Below are 18,641 nucleotides of genomic sequence, written 5' to 3'. Positions count from 1 at the left end.
CCTGGCCACGCCCCCTCCGCCATGTCCCGGACGTGGCTGCACCGCGGTCTCCACGTTTCCGCTTCCGGCGGTGTGGGTGGCGGCGCGCGGCTCGGCGATGGCGGCGGGTGGCAGCGACGCGCTGGCTGGCGACGTCGAGGAGGACGCCTCCCAGCTCATCTTTCCGAAAGGTGAGGCCTGGGGCCGTGCGATTGTCCCGCCGTTCCGCGTGGCCGCCGGAGGCCTGGCGTTGCCCCGAGGCCCGGCGGGTGCCGGCGCGGCGACCAGCAGGGAGGAGGCGCCTGCGGACCTGGAGGGCCGGGGCCGCTGGGCTCGGTGCCGGGAGAAGGGCGCCTGGAGCCTTTGGCGCCACTCGGGGGTGCCCCGGGCGGCTGCGGCTCCTTGTTTCAGTAGTTCGTTTTCTTTGATAGACTGCAAAGTGTCCGAGAGATGCGTCAAAGACAAAGCTGACACTTGTTAAAGCGGTCGGTACGGATTTTAATCAGTAATACGCAGCTGCGACAGGGAGAAGAGTCCAGCTTGGACTGAACTCAACTTCGTTGTGTAGAGGTGACAGCGTTTTAAAGGGAGAATGAAAGGGTAGGGAGGGGCGGTGAGGGGGTCTTAGAGTCAGGGAAGTGAAAAATTACAGAAAGTGGGAAGGGGGTTGGTCCTTTTGAAACCCATTTGGGTTTTGTCAGCTGGAACTTTGGAAGTTAGATTCCTACCATCCCACTGCCCGCCCTCTGTTGGCTGGAACAAACTAAATTATTTTGGCTGCATTCAGTTTTCACAGGCCGGCGCTTTAAAGGAGCTAAGGTCATCCTAGGGATACAGCCTTAAGCTGTTAGAAATCATATTAATGTTTTAATTAAGACTTTATGGGCCAAAATTGAGGACTGGTCGGGAAGAGGGCTAGGAAGAGCCTGGCTAGAAAGCGGTCAGGGGGAGAATCTTTGTCAGATGGCAGCAACTAAAGCACATTTTGCTATCAGGGATCTTTGTCTGCATTGTGATGTCCCTTGTTTGTAATTTAGTAACCCAAAGTAAGGAGAAAACTTCAAATTTTAAACTAATGCATCCTACAGCTATTGATTACAAAGTAAATGGGGGAACCTTAACAATATCCTCCTGTTTTAAAAATTAAATCCACAATACAATGTGAAATGCAACACCCTTTCACCCATAGGAAACTAAACGGGTTAGTGCTTATCCTTCCAAACGACTTTTTATGCTTATTCATAAATATATACATATACACATACACTTTTTTCAAAAATGGGATTATGCTATAGAAATCTCACAGCTTTAAAATTTTTGATGGTATATTGTATAGAAAGGTTCTATTCTTTTAAAGCTCCAGATACTAGTACTTAAGCTTGTACCATAATACTATTTATCTATTGATAGACATACAGGTTGCTTCCAGTTTTTTATTTCATAGACTCAAGTGCAAATATTTCCATAGGATAGCTTCATGGAAGTTTTTACCATAATGGAAATACATATTTGTTTCTTTTTAAGGTGTAATAACTAAGAAGGAAATGGTTTTCTTAATTTCATGATAAATTAAACCAGTTTTTTGTATATAGGTTTTGTGTAAGTACTTTTTACTTAGTGTGTTTTTTTTAACCTCGAAAATACTTGTTTAGATAAAATCAGGTAGCATCTGGTACTCATGAAAATTTTATTGAATTGGGGATAATTAGATCCTATCAGTTGACAATGTGTCAGAGTTCTGAACATCTCTTATCTCTTAACTTCTCAGCTGATACAGGCATGTAAAGTTTATGTATTTTAGAATATATGTAGATATACAGGAACAATAGTAAGTACTTAAAGAAAGCCTTTGTTGTAGGATGGAAAGTAAGCAAACGTGTAATTAGTTGAAGGACTAAGAATGGAGAAGACCACTGAAAGCTTCTGAGTACTTTTTTTTTTTTAATTTATTGAGGTGACAGTGGTTAGTAAAATTACGTAGGTTTCAAGTGTCAATTCTGTAATACATCATCTATATACAACATTGTGTATTCACCACCCAGAGTCAGTTCTCCTTACATCACCATATATTTGACCCCCTTTGCCCTCATCTATCACCTCTCTTCCGGACCCTTAACCACTAAACTGTTGTCTGTGTCTATGAGTTTTTGTTTGTTTGTTTCTCTTGTTCCTTTGTTGCTTTCGGTTTTATATCCCACATATGAGAGACTTTTTCTGTCTGACTTATTTCACTTAGCATGATACGGTAATCTCAGGATCCATCCATGTTGTCGCAAACGGCAGTATTTCATCTTTTTTATAGCAGCGTAGTATTCCATTGTGTATATATACCACAGCTTCTTTATCTAATCATCTATCGAAGGAGCAGGTGACTAGTCTCCTGGTGTCCTGAGTTCTATCCCATTATATTTCACAGGTACATTTCTTTAGTGCAGAAGGGGCGACATCTCTAACTTTGATTTTCCAGAAGCCTTAAAAACATCGACAGCTATAATAAACGTGGAGGTAATTATTAGTAGTAACTTGTTTAGCCTCTTAATTTCCATTTTCTAAGGCTGTATTAATGCTGCAGCCTCAGAAGCTGAGACTGACCCACTATTTAGCTGCTGCTGCATTTATCCCCCTTATGTCACTGCTCTTCTCACTTCAGAGACTTGGGGTCATACCTCCTGATACTTAATGCCTTCTGCACTCATTGCTCTGGGGCCGTAGTTTCTTCACCTGTACACCACCATCTCAGAAGGTTGGGTTGGAATCAACACTGAGCTTCCTCTCGTTCAAACCCTGCTGCCCTGAAGTAGAAAATAGCTTTTGTGTGCCTGTTATATTCAGTAACAATGAGAACTTTTCAAATAAAAATAGTTTTCTCCTTACACCCTCCTCAATGCCCGCCCCCCCCCCCCCCCCACACACACACACACCAACAGTTGTGAAGGGAGAGGAACGCTCTTGTGCCTGGCCCAGGAAATGGAAGGCATTGCTCTGATGTCTGTGATGTCCCCAGTAGGAAACATACCTGTATCACATGTAAATGTCAAATAGGATTTTTCTCACTGTTGCTTCCTCTTCATCAGTGTGGGATTATAAACATGAATGCACTTTTACTCTGGCGGAGCGCACTGATAAGGGAAAGGCAGATAAAATCCAGCTCTAATACTTGGTGGTAAGTATTAGGAACATGTGTTCCTATGGGAATGTGAGGCAGATAATGATTTTTCCAAGGAGATGATAGCATTTTTAATGATGTTATCCTGAAAATATAGGAAAGGGCTGCCATATATTATTGGAAAGGAGCCAAGGGTTTCTTTTTCTCTTTAAATTTAGTTTTTAAAGGTTGCTTTCATAGGTGTTCTTACTGGTCCAGAGGATTATTTCAAATGAATGTCAAGGGCAAGAGATTTGCATCATGGTAAATGTTTGAATTGGGTCTAACTGATAAACGGCCTTTGACTATGAAATGTAGAGGGTAAGGGCTTCTAGTTGCAAGCCCAGTTCCTAGTACATAATAGGCAGTGACCTGGGCCTATGAGTAAATAATAGATTTATGCACATGCAAAAATAGAATTTGGGGTACATTATTAATATGTTTTAAAATGCTTAGCCCTCCCTAACGTAATAATTCTTAAAATTGAGAGTATGTTCACAAATGATATATCCGATAATGGGTTGAGACCCAAAATGTATAAGGAGCTAGTATAACTCAATGACAAATAAATAATACTATCAGAAAATGAGCAGAAGACATACAGATGGCCAACAGACATGAAAAGATGCTCAACCTCACTAATCATTGGAAATGCAAATCATAACTATAATGAGTTATCACCTCACACCTGTAAGAATGGCTGTTAGTAAAAGGTCAACAAACAAGAAATATTGGTGAGGATGTGGAGAAAAAGGAACTCTTGTGCACTGCTGCTGGGAATGTAGATTGGTGCAGCCACTATGCAAACAGTATGGAGGTTCCTCAAAAAATTAAGAATAGAATTACCATATGACCCAGCAATTTCACTCTAGGTATTCATCTGAAGAAAGCAAAAACACTAACTTGAAAATATAAATGCAGCCCTATATTCATTGCAGTGTTATTTGCAATAGCCAAATTGTGGAAGCAACCTGGGTATCCATCAATAGATGATAAGATAAAGAAGACATGGTGTGTATACACACACACACAATAGAATATTACACAGCAATAAAAGAAGAATGAAATCTTGCCATTTGTGACAACATTGATGAACCTTGAGGATATTATTCTAAGTGAAATAAGTTAGATTGAGAAAGACAAATACCATATGATCTCACCTATATCTGGAATCTAGTAAAACAAATGAACAAACAAAACAAAACAAAAAAAGACCAAAGGGATGGTTGCCAGACGGGAGGGGGATATAGTCAATAATATCATGATAAGTTTGCACAGGGATATGATTACTAGAATTAGTGGGTGGCCACATTGTAAGGTATAAAAATGTTGAATCACTGTATTGTACATCTGAAATTAATATAAGTAATACAATATTGTATACCAACTATACTTAAATTTTACAAAAGTCAGAAATATTGAGAATATAATACTAGTATTATGGAAATAAAAAGATTATGAGCTCATGCAAGCGAGAGAAATAATTGTCGGTTATGCTCCATTTTGAAATCAGTAACTGGCCTTATTAGGATAATGCTGTGTCATTATTTAATAGCATGTCTAGGTCAGGTTCTTTGATGTCAGAAACTGTCTAGCCCAAATGAGCTCAATTTTAGTGTCTCATGAGCTCCATTGTGCCTTGTGGTACACAAGTCTGGTTAAAGATAAAGTCATGAGATAGGAAGCCTCTGATTTCTACAGGGACAGAGATTTGTGTTAGTTTCAAAGGCAAAAATTAACATTTGGAAGCTGAGTTTTGAAGGAATATTTTCAGCTGAGTTTATGCTTCTCACAAATAGAGTTTGAAACAGCTGAGACTCTTCTAAATTCAGAAGTTCATATGCTTCTGGAGCATCGAAAGCAACAGAATGAGAGTGCCGAGGATGAACAGGAACTTTCTGAGGTCTTCATGAAAACTTTAAACTACACAGCCCGTTTCAGTCGTTTCAAAAACAGAGAAACCATCGCCAGTGTCCGCAGGTGAGTGCTAAAAGAAAGTTTTTATTAATCCACACTATTGGCCTTTTGCAGGTAGAATGCTGTTTCCTCCCGACCCACCACATCATCTCTAGGATTCAAGTGTGTAAAATAATTTCTTTGTCAAAAATTTAAAAATTGCTAATAATGCCTCTTTGGCCACCTTCTCCCATACCCCAAATCCCAGTTATTTCCCTGCACAGTAACTGCTGTTGACAATTTGTTGTTCGCCCTTCTGATCTTTTTTTATGCATTCATTTATTTGTATATATGGCTATAAAAAACACATTACATTGTTTTGTGGGGTGGTTTTCTTTTAAAAAAATAAAGTGGGCTTACTTATTTACTATTCACCTGAAATGTCTTAGAGCTCTTTATACGTTAATAAATATAAGTGAGGAGCCTTCTCTCTGGGTCTTTGCTTTACCTTTCAAAATCAAAAAGAGACCAGCTTTGAGCATTTTTTCCTAAGACACTGCTTCTCAAATTGGGTTGGATGTGCCCTGGGAAGCAGTGGTGTGCTAGGGCAGACAGGAGGCCATGGGACGACCACCCATCTTCCTGAGGATCAGTTCTACTTGATGGTAGGTAATTTTAGGCTTCTCTATATTAAAGCAAACAGATACCAGCATATTGTAGAATAAAACGAAAGGTGTATATGAATTCTTGAATTAAATGATGAGACGTAGAACCTTGCAGTTGCAGAAAGTCGTTTCAGCCTGTGCTCCCAGGTCACCTAGCAGTGCTTGTGGCTCTACTCTGGTGAAAATGTTTGGGAAGTACTGTCCTTGTTTATAAGAGCCAAAGGTAAAAAAGCAACTTAAACATTCTTTGATGGGCTGCTAAGTGTCATTAAAACCTGTGATAGAGAATGAAATTGAAAGATATTCACTTGTGTTAGGTGTGCAGAAAATGAAGATGGTAAAACTGAACATGAAGTATAGCCCACTCTGACAAGTGTGGATGATTGCATGGAGAAAAGAGTAGAAGGAAATGCCTGAAGCTTCCATACGAGACCACAAACTGTTGGGCCTGAACAGTAACTTGAGTAAATGAAGGTGTACTTACAATTCATGAGTGAAATGTCTCTATATTGTAAAACTGTCAGTTTGCCCCAAATTAACATATGTATTTAGTGCCATTCTAAATCCTCAACGGAATGGGCAGGGGAGCTGAATAAAATGATCTTAAATTTGTAAGACTTGTCAGAAAAATTTTGAAAAAAGAAAAATGAGGGGCTGGCCCGGTGGATCAGGCGGTTAGAGCTCCGTGCTCTTAACTCCAAAGGCTGCCGGTTCGATTCCCACATGGACCAGTTGGCTCTCAACCACAAGGTTGCCGGTTCAATTCCTCGACTCCCGCAAGGGATGGTGGGCTCCGCCCCCTGCAACTAGCAACGGCAACTGGACCTGGAGCTGAGCTGCGCCCTCCACAACTAAGATTGAAAGGACCACAACTTGACTTGGGAAAAAGTCCTAGAAGTACAGACTGTTCCCCAATAAAGTCCTGTTCCCCTTCCCCAATAAAATCTTTTAAAAAAGAAAAAGAAAAATGAAGGGGTATTTGTCCTACAAGATGTTAAAATACATTAAAAATGACAGTAATTAAAATAAAAATAGTGACACTGGCATGAGAATAGACAGCTCATTGGAACAGGATAGAAAATTCAGGAACAGATTCAAATACCAATTTCCTATATTTTACATGAGTCCAACATATAGTAAAGATGGCAGTGTAAGTTAGTGGGGAAATACTGTAAAGCAAAATTTTGAACTCTATACGTTATACCAAAATAAATTCCTAAGAAATTAAGGATTTAGATGTAAGCAATGATGCACACAAGTGCTGTGTAATAGCACGAGTGAAGGTATATACTGTCTGGGCCATGGTTAGAAAGACTTTAAGTGTGGAGAGACTTCATTGACGAGTTGAATGTTAGCTTAGTGAAGGCAGGAACTTGGTCAGATTCATCACTGTCAGTCTCATTGTAGGCACTAAATAATTAGTGAAATAAGTAAATAAATTTGCATAAATATTTTTAACTGCCCTATATCAAGTAAAATGCCATATGACTCAAATTATTGCTTACAAAGAAATAAAGACAGCGTTGGTGTACTTACTCTTGTTTCTCATGTCCAGCCAGAAAAAAAGAACTTCAGTGAAGGTCAGACCAATAAATATAAATACGTAGTTTTGGTAGATAAGAGCTCATTACATATATGTAACGCTTTATTGCATTTCTGAAATATTTGGCAACTAAAATTTTCCTTTTGGAAATCCAACTAAATCCAGAAAAATTTTAATGCTAATACGATTTTTTAAAAAAAGTAAGTATTAAAAAACTGGGAAAGGATTAATATCCTTAAATAATACCCAGATTATGGCTCAGTCTTACAAATTTAAGATCATTTTATTCAGCTCCCCTGCTCATTCCCTTGAGGATTTAGAATGGCACTAAATATATATGTTAATTGGGGGTAGACTGACATTTTGAACTTGAAATGGCTATGTAATGCACATGAAATAATGTTCATCTTCAAGGAAGTCAAATAAATGGTAAAATAGCTAAGTAGATTTAAAAAGATTAAAAAGAAGGGGAAACCTAGTGTAATAAATAGAGGGAGTGAGCACTGTCATGTATTGCTGGTGGAAGTGTATACTGATAAAGCCATTTTAGGGCACTGTCTCTGAAAAGCCTTCCAGAGAGTCTATCCTCTGACTAATTCTACGCCCAGGAGTTTATTTTTAAAACACAGTAATTGATCAAGTGCACAGAGAAGTATGCATTTACAGTGATGTTCAAAAAGGATTACTTAAAATGGTGAATAATTGGAAATAACTGAAATGTTCGACACAGAAAACCTGATGTATAACTTATGGCACAAACTTTCAGCAGAATGGGCTGCTCTGGGTAGAGCTGTGTGTACTAACATGGAAAACAGCTACCGTATTGTCGAGTGACAAAAAGGCTAGTCACGGAATAACGTTTGGTATAATTCCTTTTATTTTTAAAAGTGTTACAGAAAGAGGACGAGAAGGGAATCTCCATGAAAATGTTAACAGTGGTTATTTATAGGTAGGATTTCAGGTTATTTTCACCTTACTGGTACTTTTTGGTATTGTTTGTAAATGAGCATGTGTTCATTTTACAACAGATCCCTCCACATACATATGTTACATTATGAACTTCCCATGTGACTGAGTTTATTGTATTTGCTTTACAAAATGAAAATACTCGTACTTTTGTTAAAAGACAAGAGTTACAGAAAAGAAGGGGTGAGTTTATATTCTAAAGCAAATATTTGGAATGGTATACTTAGATGGTAATGTTTAGGTGTCAGTATGGATAGCTTTCATTTTTTCTGTCTTTCTGTATTTTCTAAATTTTGTACATTAATATGCTTATAATGAGTAATAAGCACAGTAAGTGTTGTTTTTGAACAAATAATTACAGTCCTCTCTGAAACCACATTTACCATGAATGAGTTCTATTTTCAGAGGTAGAGGAATGAAAGTCCGAGACATGATTTGTATTGACAGTGTTCTTTTATATAGTTTGAACTAGAAGTACATTTAAAATAAGATACAGGTTATACATATATTTGTACTAAGTAAGGTAAGCCTGTATTTATTTATTTTGATAAAAGAATTTCCTCTAAATCAAATACCTAATAGATTAGGGACATCTAACATCATGTGTATGACATAAAATTACTAACAAGGAAGAGTGGTAGGAAGAGCAGAGAGCTACAAAACAAATTCCTAGGGGAAGACTGTATAGTCCTTGAGGCATGTAGGTTTCTTAAAAGTCACAATAGCAGGGGTTCTCTGCCCAAACTGCTCTCTTACTTTCATTGTGTGGCTGGTGTTGTGGTAACTTCCTGTTCTCCAGCGAGTTTGGAAGAGGGATTTGGCAGCACTCTGACCAGAATGGAAAGATTGCAGGTGCTTTACTGTTTCTCTTCCTTGCTGCATTTGATGCCCTTTTTCTTACTCATAATTTTTTGATGTTCTTCTCCCCCCCCACCCCCCCAATCAGCTTGTTGCTTCAGAAGAAGCTTCATAAGTTTGAGTTGGCCTGTTTGGCCAACCTTTGTCCAGAGACTGCCGAGGAGTCCAAGGCTCTAATCCCAAGGTAAGTGGCGGGGAGAAGTTCAATGTGTATTGGATATGAATTCCTACAAGTAGAATTACTGTGTCTGAAAGATGTGTGCATTTAAAATCTGGATAGATACCAACATTGAATGAGAGTGCCTTTTTTAACAGTGTGAGAATGAAGATTTTATAGCATACCAACTGTCAGCAAAAATGTAGAACAGTTGAAACTCTAATACACTGATGGTGGGGTACAGATTAGTACAGGCACTTTGGAGAGCAATTTGGCTACACCTGGTAAAGTTACAGATGCACATACCCCACAAGCCAAAACTCCATTCCTGGATACATGCCGAGAGCCACTCAGAGTTTCAAAGGAGACACGTGTTCCAGTATTCACTGCTACATTGTTAGTGATAGCAGAAACTGACAGAAGTCTGTCAGTCAATAGGAGACTGGGTAAATGAATCATTATATGATCATACAGTGTTTATCATAGCAGTGAAAAAACTAATGAACTAGGACAACATGGAAGAATGTCAGCAAATGCCAAAATGAATTGTGAGCGAAAAAATTGCTGACAGATACAGTATGATGCCATTTCTTATAAAGTTTAAAAATATTGCTGCATATTGCTTATAGATACATGTAGTAAGTATTAAAATATGCATAGGAATGATAAATACCAAATTTAGGATAGTGGTTACTTGTGGGGTAGAGGAGGGGAAGGTACCAACCACCATGTTTCCCCAAAAATAAGAGCTAGCTAGACAATCAGCTCTAATGCGTCTTTTGGAACAAAAATTAATATAAGACCCAGTCTTATTTTACTATAATATATTACAGTATATTATATTAATATGTTATATATTATGGAAGACCGGGTCTTATTTTACTATATAGTAAAATATTAGTAAAACTATATAGTAAAGTAAGACCCGGTTTTATATAATATATAATATAATATAACACAATATAATATGTAATGAAATAAATACCGGGTCTTATATTAATTTTTGTTCCAAAAGATGCATTAGAGCTGATTGTCCGTCTAGGTCTTATTTTCAGTAGGATGGGGAGTATACACAGAGGCATCAGTTTGTTCCTGTTGTGTTTACTAAAGAAATCTGAATCAAGTAGGGATGACTGTTAACTTATTTTCTGTACTTTTTAGATGTTTGAAATACTTCATAATGTTTTTAAAAGGAAAGAAATATAGTTGAAAGGTAGCAGTGTCTGTTTAGAAGTAAGTGGGGATGTGGGTACGTGGTGCTCAAATATTAGTGTGCACAAAGGAAGCGTGTAGGGAACGTGTCATTCACTAAGGCCCTGTTTCCTTCGGTTTCTTCTTGTAGCCTGGAGGGACGGTTTGAGGATGAGGAGTTACAGCAGATTCTTGATGATATCCAGACCAAGCGCAGCTTTCAGTATTAATCTCCAGACATCAGTCTGCTGCCAAGGGAACCACATCCCCAGCACAGTGCCACTGTCGCCCAGGATCGGGGCTGACCCACACAGAAATTCTGCCGTCACTGAAGACACTGGGGCTTCTTAAGCCACACCACTGACTACCTCATTCCATGGTTTTGGGCCTGTGTTATTTTTGATTCCTAATATTTCATGTTTTAACTTCAATGTGTTTATAGTTTTTGAAACTATCCTAGAACATATAAAACTGGTATGGGAAACCAGTCTTATTTAAATGCAAAAGGAAGACTTAAACCAGACCTGTAGGATTGTTTGAAATTCTTTAGAAAGGGATGATAGTGTTAATAACCGTGAGAGAGCCTCAGTGTCATTTGCTTAGCCCAGGAGACGAAGCAGCTCCCCATGGAGAGCAGTCACAGCTGAGGATAACTGCTAAGTACTGGGGGCCCATGGGCTTCATGTCAACAGCGATTTTGCCTGTTTTCTTGGACTGTCACAGAATGTAGATTTGGAGTAGGTGATCCTAAAATATTCTGTCACTGCCAAGTTAAGATTTTTTCCTTCATAGGCTGAAGTGAAGGTGTGAACGCACCAAAATCTCCCTGTATGTAGCATCCTGTCCCAACCTCTGCCTTGCTGCTTGGCAACAGGTGTTCTGTGGTGGGGGTGATTTGGATGGAGGGAGCCTGCCCCTTCCCGAGTCACTGCAGTGAAGTCACTGGAGCTGAGGCAAGTTCGGGGAAACACATTAATCACTAAACATTCTAGCTTTGTTTTTAGCTGAAGGGAAGTATGCCTGTTTTCTTTACAATTTGGGAATTTTTCTTTGGAACACTTGTTGGCTGCAAATGAATTCACGATCCATGGAAAGAGTTGAGGGAAGAACAAAGCTGGCTTTAAAAATCAAAATAGTTTTATGTCAGCTGCTGGCTAAGGCAAAAATAAAATATTCTTATTTTTACAAATCCTGTCAATTTGTGAAATGACATGGTTTCTAAGTGACTAGTGTTCTTATTGATCAATATTTGAAAGAAATGACAATTATTTCCTTCAAAAAAATTGAAGGAAGTAATCTTTCCACCCTTGGGCAACTTCACTTCTTTGAGACTCATCAGTGTTCTCAATAGTGAAATGTGGATAATGATAGTATATTCCATAGATATTTTGAGAAGGTACAGCCCACTGGTGTCTAACATATATTATGTCCCAATAAATGTTAGCTGTTATTATGATCAATAGATGAGCAAGTATATATACAAAGGTGGTAATCAACTTGCTTCACAGAAATTAGTGCAAGAACTCGGTAGCATATCGACTGGTACTGGTACGAGACTATGAAAACAAACCAAATTGCTTCCTCCTTAAGTGTGCAAATTACCGTTTAAGAGAGGCAGGTCCATGTGTGTGTGGCACCAAGCAGTAGGTAGCAAGAACAGACCTGGATGACTGACCTCAGTTACAACCCCGGTGTATATGGTGCCTGGCGAGAACAGTGCAGGGCCACCATTTTCACGACCCCGGACACCAGGAGTCCGTGAGCTGAATGAGAGTCCAAAAGTGTGTAAAGTGGCCTGGATATAGTTAGGCACTAGCAAGTGGTAGTACGATGATTTGGAGCAGGTTCTGTAAAAATAACTCCTACTGGGGAAGTACTTGTAAAAACAACCTCACGCTATGTTCTAGACTCAGCCTAGAGAATGCATTCTGCTAGACATTGTTCTCTACAGTCCTGGAGAGCCGCTCCTTGTTTAGTCATCAGGAGACCCTGCAAACCCTTTAATCATCTCTGAAATATTTGTTTAGGCTTATTGTGCTATTTTGCAAAAGCAGAATTGGGGGACACATTGAAACAAAATAAGAAGATACCATGTTAGTCCTGGAAGTACACACTGTTCCCCAATAAAATCCTGTTCCCCTTCCCCAATTAAAAAAAAAAAAGATACCATGTTGTCAAACCCTCACCTTTTTCTTTTTTTTTAACAAGACAACAAATCCACTTTATTTGCTTTTCAATAAGTTTAAATCCTTGAGGGGTGCAGCATCACACAGATTCTGTGTCCAGTGGCCTTAGCAGTAAGGGTGCTTTGGAGTTTGGCACAAACCGTGCCACTGCTTCCATGAGCAAGTGTTACCTTTATCCAGATTACTCTGGCTTTGTCTGCTTTGCCACCAGGGGTCACTGTGTTGTAAGCACATCTCTTGCCTAGATAGAATTCAGTTTCATCTCGAGCATAAACACTTGCAGTTTTAAGAAGAGCTGTATGCTCTCTGGTTCCAGAGACCCCACTTATAGCCAGCAAAAATGGCCTGGGACCCCAGCCTTCCAAATATATTTGTCGTTTTAGAAGTTCTGTTCCCAGCAGGCCTCCACATGCCCCGAGATGGCGGGAAAAGGTAGGCCCAGAGAACCTTTCCTGAAAGTTCTAGTCATTATGGTCTTATTGAAATTTATTGAACTTGAGGCTTGAAAAATAGCATTATTGGATGGGGCCTGAGCACAAGTCATTTTTAAAAAACATTAATGTTTTAAGCTTATTAATAAAACCATAAAGCCTACATAAAGACTTGTATGTAGATAATCAAGGCAGCATTATTCCTAATAGCCACAAACAATCCAAATCCCCACAAACTGGTGAGTAGATAAACAAAAGGTGACCTATCCATGCAGTAGAATACTATTTAGTAATCACTAAAAAGGAACGAACTACTGAAAAAAATGCTGAAGCCCCACAGGATATGCCAGTGGTGTGACATTTTTTTCAACTTTTATTATGAGAAATTTTAAACATGCAGAAAAACTGAAAGCCTAAGATACTGATCACCTGTGTGTTCATCGCCTATATTTAATAGATAACACTTGTAATATTTGCTTTATCTGTTTTTCTAGGAAGCATTTGAGAGCAGACAGCATGGCAGTTCATTGAAATATTTAACACATGCATTTTAAAACTGACTTTCCTCTGCAGGCACTGTTGGACTTAGGAACATTGGCAAGGATTTCCTGATACTTAATATTTAGTGAATACTCAAATTGCCCCTGGAGAGAGTTCTGGGCCAAAGGTCAGACCTCCTGTTGGTGTAATTTAGTATTATATAAAAGCAGTTACCACCAAGGACCTACACCTGCACTTGACTTGTGAAAAGTATTGAAGAAATGCGTGTAGTTACTGCCTTCAGGTTGCTGTAAGGATCTCTAACTGGACAAAAATATCTGCATGTGACCCTGGTATGAAAAATGGGCCTCCGGAGTTTGCAGGCCCCAAGTAGAACTTGGTCAGCAGTGGGTCTGCGTAGGGCTTCTTGGCTCGTCATGGCAGGTGGGTGAATGGCGACAGCACAGTGAACGCAGGCCTGCTGCTAGTACCACCAGACGTGGAGTAACATTCAGACTTGTTACATGTGCCTCGTTTCCCTGTGCATGGCACCTAGCAGGTACTTACTAGTAAATGTTGAGTTAAAGCAGCCTCCATGTTCAGAAGGGTCAGTGTGGAGCTGCAAGGAGAGCAAGAATGTTCCTGGAATAATAAAATTGGAGGAGAGGACTCAATGAGATAGGGTTGAGGCGGGGGAAAAAGAGCCCAGGAAGAACCTGGGGATTCTGAAAGACAAGACAAGCTGTCCAACAGCACCTTGTGCAGCGAGAAATACTCTGCACCATCTGCTACGGCAGCTGCTCACCACATGTAGCTACTGTGCGCTTGAGGCTGGTAGGACTGGAACTGAATTTTAAACTTGATTCCTTTAAAATAGTCACATACACCTCGTGGCTACTGTATTGGACAGCACAGCTCTTAGTTCCCAAGACAAATGTCCGGAGGCCATTGAAATCGAAGAGGATTTCAGAAAGATGAACAGTGTTCACAGAGCAGTAGTACTAACAGTAATAAATGTGAGTTATCACCTTTTAAGGCTTCCAGTATTTCTGTTTGTAATTCTAATAAATGTGGTCCAGGCACAGGATTTTTCCCGATTCATGGGCTGATGTTCTTTCAAACTAACCTCTATCTCCTGAGCGTATGAACCAGTCTGTGGCCACGCACAGCCCAGATACATCTGTTGATGGAGATCCTAACAGTTCTCCAAGCTCAAAGGCAACAGACGTTGTGAGATACCTGAAAAACAGTACTTTCTAAACTTAGTGATAGAAGAAGTAAAAAATACGGAATGACTTGATTACGCAAAAATTAAGAACTGAAATCACTAAAAAGCTACTCAACAGACTGATAAAATTTATAGCGGAGAACACAGGCAAAGGGTGAAGACGTTTGTCAACAACATTTAAAAGTAAAATATTAAGACCCCCATTTTAAAAAGGTTAAAGGACATAGATATGTTACATCCAATTAGATTAATGGGTAAATGTTGAACCTAATTAGTTTTCAAAGATTTAAAAGGTGATCATTTTTCCTATAAAAATGGAGAAAATTCAATGAGCATATTGCCATTTAATGAGGGATTTCTTTGTGTCAGGTGCTGTTTTATACACATGAGGATACAGACACAGGATGCAACCTCTCAGTGTAGCCTTACTGGGACAAATAAAAGAAATTGTACTTCCTGTTCATGCTTTTCTGTGTTAACCGTTTTCTTCCTCCAGTGTCCAGTGGAGCGGAGCAAGCATTTCCTTGCCTTTGTCTCCCTTGTACTATTTTGGAAGTGATACCTTCTATTTATTTTTAGAAGTTTCCCTTAAAATATAATACTCAATTGTTTTAATAAAGTCCTTTCACTCCTAAGTAATCCAAGGACCATAGCATGCTTTAATTCTAATGAGATGCCTCCCCCCCATGCCACTGTTGTCCAGGACTTCATTTTGACCCTGTTTTTAATTACCCCCAACACACAAACATGCACACTTATTGTTTTACAGTCAGTGCACAGATTTACTAGATTTTTACCAACTTACCTTGTTTCCCCGAAAATAAGACCCATCCCGAAAATAAGTCCCAGTTAAGATCGTCAGCTAGATGGATGCATTTAGTACGCTATGACAGTGTTCCAGAAGATGACATGACTGTATTTGGATAAATGTAGATTGTTGTACATGAAAAAATAAGATATCCCCTGAAAATATGCCCTAATGCCTCTTGGAGCAAAAATTTATATAAGACCCAGTCTTATTTTCAGGGAAATATATAGGACCCGGTCTTATTTTGGGGGAAACATGATATTTGCTCAGTGTTGCTTTCGTCATCCCTCCTTTCTCCTGGGTTCAGTTTTCTTGTTCACAAAAATGCTCCTTTGGTAGTTCTTTGAATTAGAGTGTGAGGGTCAAGAGTCTCTGTCTTTGGCCAAATATGTCTTTCACCCTCATTTTGAAGAGTAGTTGTAGAATTCCATATTCTACATAGACACTTTCCCGAGTACTTTGAAGATACTATTGTTCTATTGCCTTGTGACTTCTATTACTGATAAGAAATCTGACAGTCTTAATGTTGTTCCTTTGTAAGTAATCTGTTGTTTCTAATTGTTTTATGATTTTCTTGTTATTTGTGTTTTACACTCCAAGGTGGTTGGAATGGATTCGTTTTTATTCTCTTTAGGAATTATTGTGCTGCTTCTATATGTGGATTCATGTCTTGTTATTTGGAACAGTTCTTAGTTATTATCACTTTACTGCAGTTTCTTTTCCATCCCTCCTCTTTCCTTCTTGACTTTTATTAGATTTATATTTGACTCTTATTTTCTCTATAGCTCATCCTCTCATATTTCTCATCTACTTGTCTCTTGATGCTATATTTAAGTGAGTTACTCAAATCTGTTCAATCTCTAATTCTTCAGCTATGCCTAATCTGCTTTTAACGTACCCAGAGTTTGTTTTTTTTAACAGATTTATTGAAGTATAATGTACATACCATAAAGTTCACTCATTTAAGGTGTACAAATTAATGGTCTTTAGTATATTTACAGAGTTGTGCAACCATCACAACAATCTGAGTTGAGACCTGCTATCACTCCAAAAGGAAACCTTGTACTTATTAACAGTCACTTCCCATTCCCCCTCCCCCATTTCAATACTCCCCAGTCCTATCCACTGATTTTTTTCTTCCAATAACTAGTTTTATATTTCATGATCTTCAATTTGGTGTTTTCCAAATCAGCGTGTTCTTTTCTTCATAGTGTCTTCACCGTGGTTTATATTGCTTCTTTTATAATTTTAAATATATTTTTTATATTCTTTTTCAGGTTGGCTATCTCAGGTTCTTGGTGTATGTCTTCATTTGCTTTGTAAGTATTGTGATCTTTAATGGAGATTGTTTTGACTGTGGAAATGTGCCTTCACTGAGAAGTGTTTGTACAGAGGGGTTTGCACTGCTCGCAGGCCCGTGGCACCAATGGCCTGGGACAATTTCTTGCAATATTTGGTCAGTTTTGGGATTCCTACATCATAGGGACAGTTTGAATTTGAATTCTAGCCTACGCATGGCACAAGTTTCAGATTTTGATTTCTCAGAGGAGACTTTTTCAACTGAGAGACATGGGTAGTGATAAGCATGCTTGTCTCCCTGGGCCTGTGGGCAGAGCCCACCTTTCCCTGAAGGGATAGCCCTTCAAGGTCCTGGCTTTATATGGGGGGCTCAGTGCTAATTTCCTGTGCTCCCAGCCCTAAAACCCCACCTGGAGGATAAACTGCAGCCTCTAGCCAGACAGACCTGATGCCACCTCCCTGACTCCAACCAAGGTTGCTATGGTGTCACTTTGAATTTGACCACTCTGGCTTTCAGTTCCCAATTTGTTTCTTGCCCCTGGACATTTCCTTTGCTTTCCTGGAAGCTCAATTATACATTAGCTTTTTTTTTTTTTCCTTTTTGGTGGTGGTGGTTGTGGTAACCGGCATATTCTATGGATACAGTATTTCTAGGTTTCTGTGTCATAGGTTTAGTCTGCAGTGATGCTCCTGACAGCACGCATGTGCACCCACAAGTGAGGATGTCACATCGCGCCGCCCTCCCACAGTTCCGCCTCCGAGTTCTCAGGGCTCCTGAGCCCAAGCGGTGTCATCTGTCTCCAGCAAAGCGTGCTGCCCCCTCTGTTCAGAACGCCCTTCCCTCTTCACTTGATGATTTCTAGTCCTTCACGACTGCTCGGCCCTTCCTGTCAAAACTTTAAACTTGCAGATTAAGTGATTGTATTCTCCTCTTGAAGCTCAGCTACATGCCACGTAGTGATCAGGAGTTAAATAAATGTATGGTGAACACCTAAGAGCTCTCAGGTGTTCCAGGCTCCTTGGATACAGGGATGAGCAAGGCCAACAAGATTGTCAGGAAGCCTACAGTCTAGAAGAGGAGACCGTGAAGGAAATTGCTAACAGTGACAGAGAGGACCACTGGCTTGGCTTCCTTGAGGAGGCCTGAATGATGAAGGAGCGACAGCCCTGTAAAGTGTGGGGCAGAGCCTGCAGGGTAGAGACTAGGAAGTGAGTGTCCCTAAAGTGTGGAAGGGCTGGGAGAAACAGGGTAGTGGGTGTGGGGGTCAGTGTGCAGCGATATAGGGAAAGGTTTTCAGAGGCTGTATGCAGGGGAACAGCGATGGAGAGGGAGCTGGCAAGGGACAGGGTTAGGAGAGGGAGGCTCTCTGATACGGAAGGTGCCTGTACGCGTGCGTCTGTTCATGGGAAGGACCCCAGAGGACGAGAAATTCACTATATGTGATGGAGGAAACTGCAGGAAGAAAGCCCACAAAGGAGAGAAGGAATGGGGTCCATGGCTGAGTGGAAAAGTGGGGTAGGAGCAGACTGTTTAGGAAAGAAGGCAGAGAATGTGTGACGGACACATGGCATGCATGTGGGCTATAGACTTGGTCCTGCGAAAACAGTGGGTCTGGGTTCATCTAACTATAGGTAAGCATGTGTCTAGCAGGCCCAGCTGTCCTTTAGCCACAGAGCATGTGCTCATTTTATCAACACTCCACATCTCCCAGCTTTAGTACAAAACATTTCATAACCTTGACAGTGCTGTTGTAATAAACAGGTCATTACCGGAAAGTATAGTCTGAGAGGAGAGAAGGTATGAAATAG

The 18,641-nt window shown here is 39.9% G+C and overlaps 2 protein-coding genes across 2 annotated transcripts in view; both read left to right on the top strand.

The window, feature by feature from the left end:
- Positions 1-12: 12 nt before the first annotated feature.
- On the top strand, positions 13-15,192 carry POLR2D (RNA polymerase II subunit D). The gene is made up of 4 exons (XM_019718006.2): positions 13-170; positions 4,924-5,104; positions 9,141-9,236; positions 10,552-15,192. The coding sequence occupies exons 1-4, from the start codon at positions 98-100 to the stop codon at positions 10,628-10,630; spliced, it is 429 nt and encodes a 142-aa protein (XP_019573565.1). The 5' UTR covers positions 13-97; the 3' UTR covers positions 10,631-15,192.
- A 146-nt stretch (positions 15,193-15,338) lies between these two features.
- WDR33 (WD repeat domain 33) overlaps positions 15,339-18,641 on the top strand; it is a 123,738-nt gene continuing 120,435 nt past the window's right edge. Inside the window, exon 1 of the mRNA XM_019717942.2 lies at positions 15,339-16,852. The gene's annotated coding sequence lies outside the window, so the exon portion shown is untranslated. The remainder of the gene's footprint in view (positions 16,853-18,641) is intronic.

This window comes from Rhinolophus sinicus, linkage group LG01, assembly GCF_036562045.2.
Source record: "Rhinolophus sinicus isolate RSC01 linkage group LG01, ASM3656204v1, whole genome shotgun sequence".
NCBI classification, from domain to species: Eukaryota; Metazoa; Chordata; class Mammalia; order Chiroptera; family Rhinolophidae; genus Rhinolophus; species Rhinolophus sinicus.
This window is presented reverse-complemented; position numbering and strand designations above follow the sequence as displayed.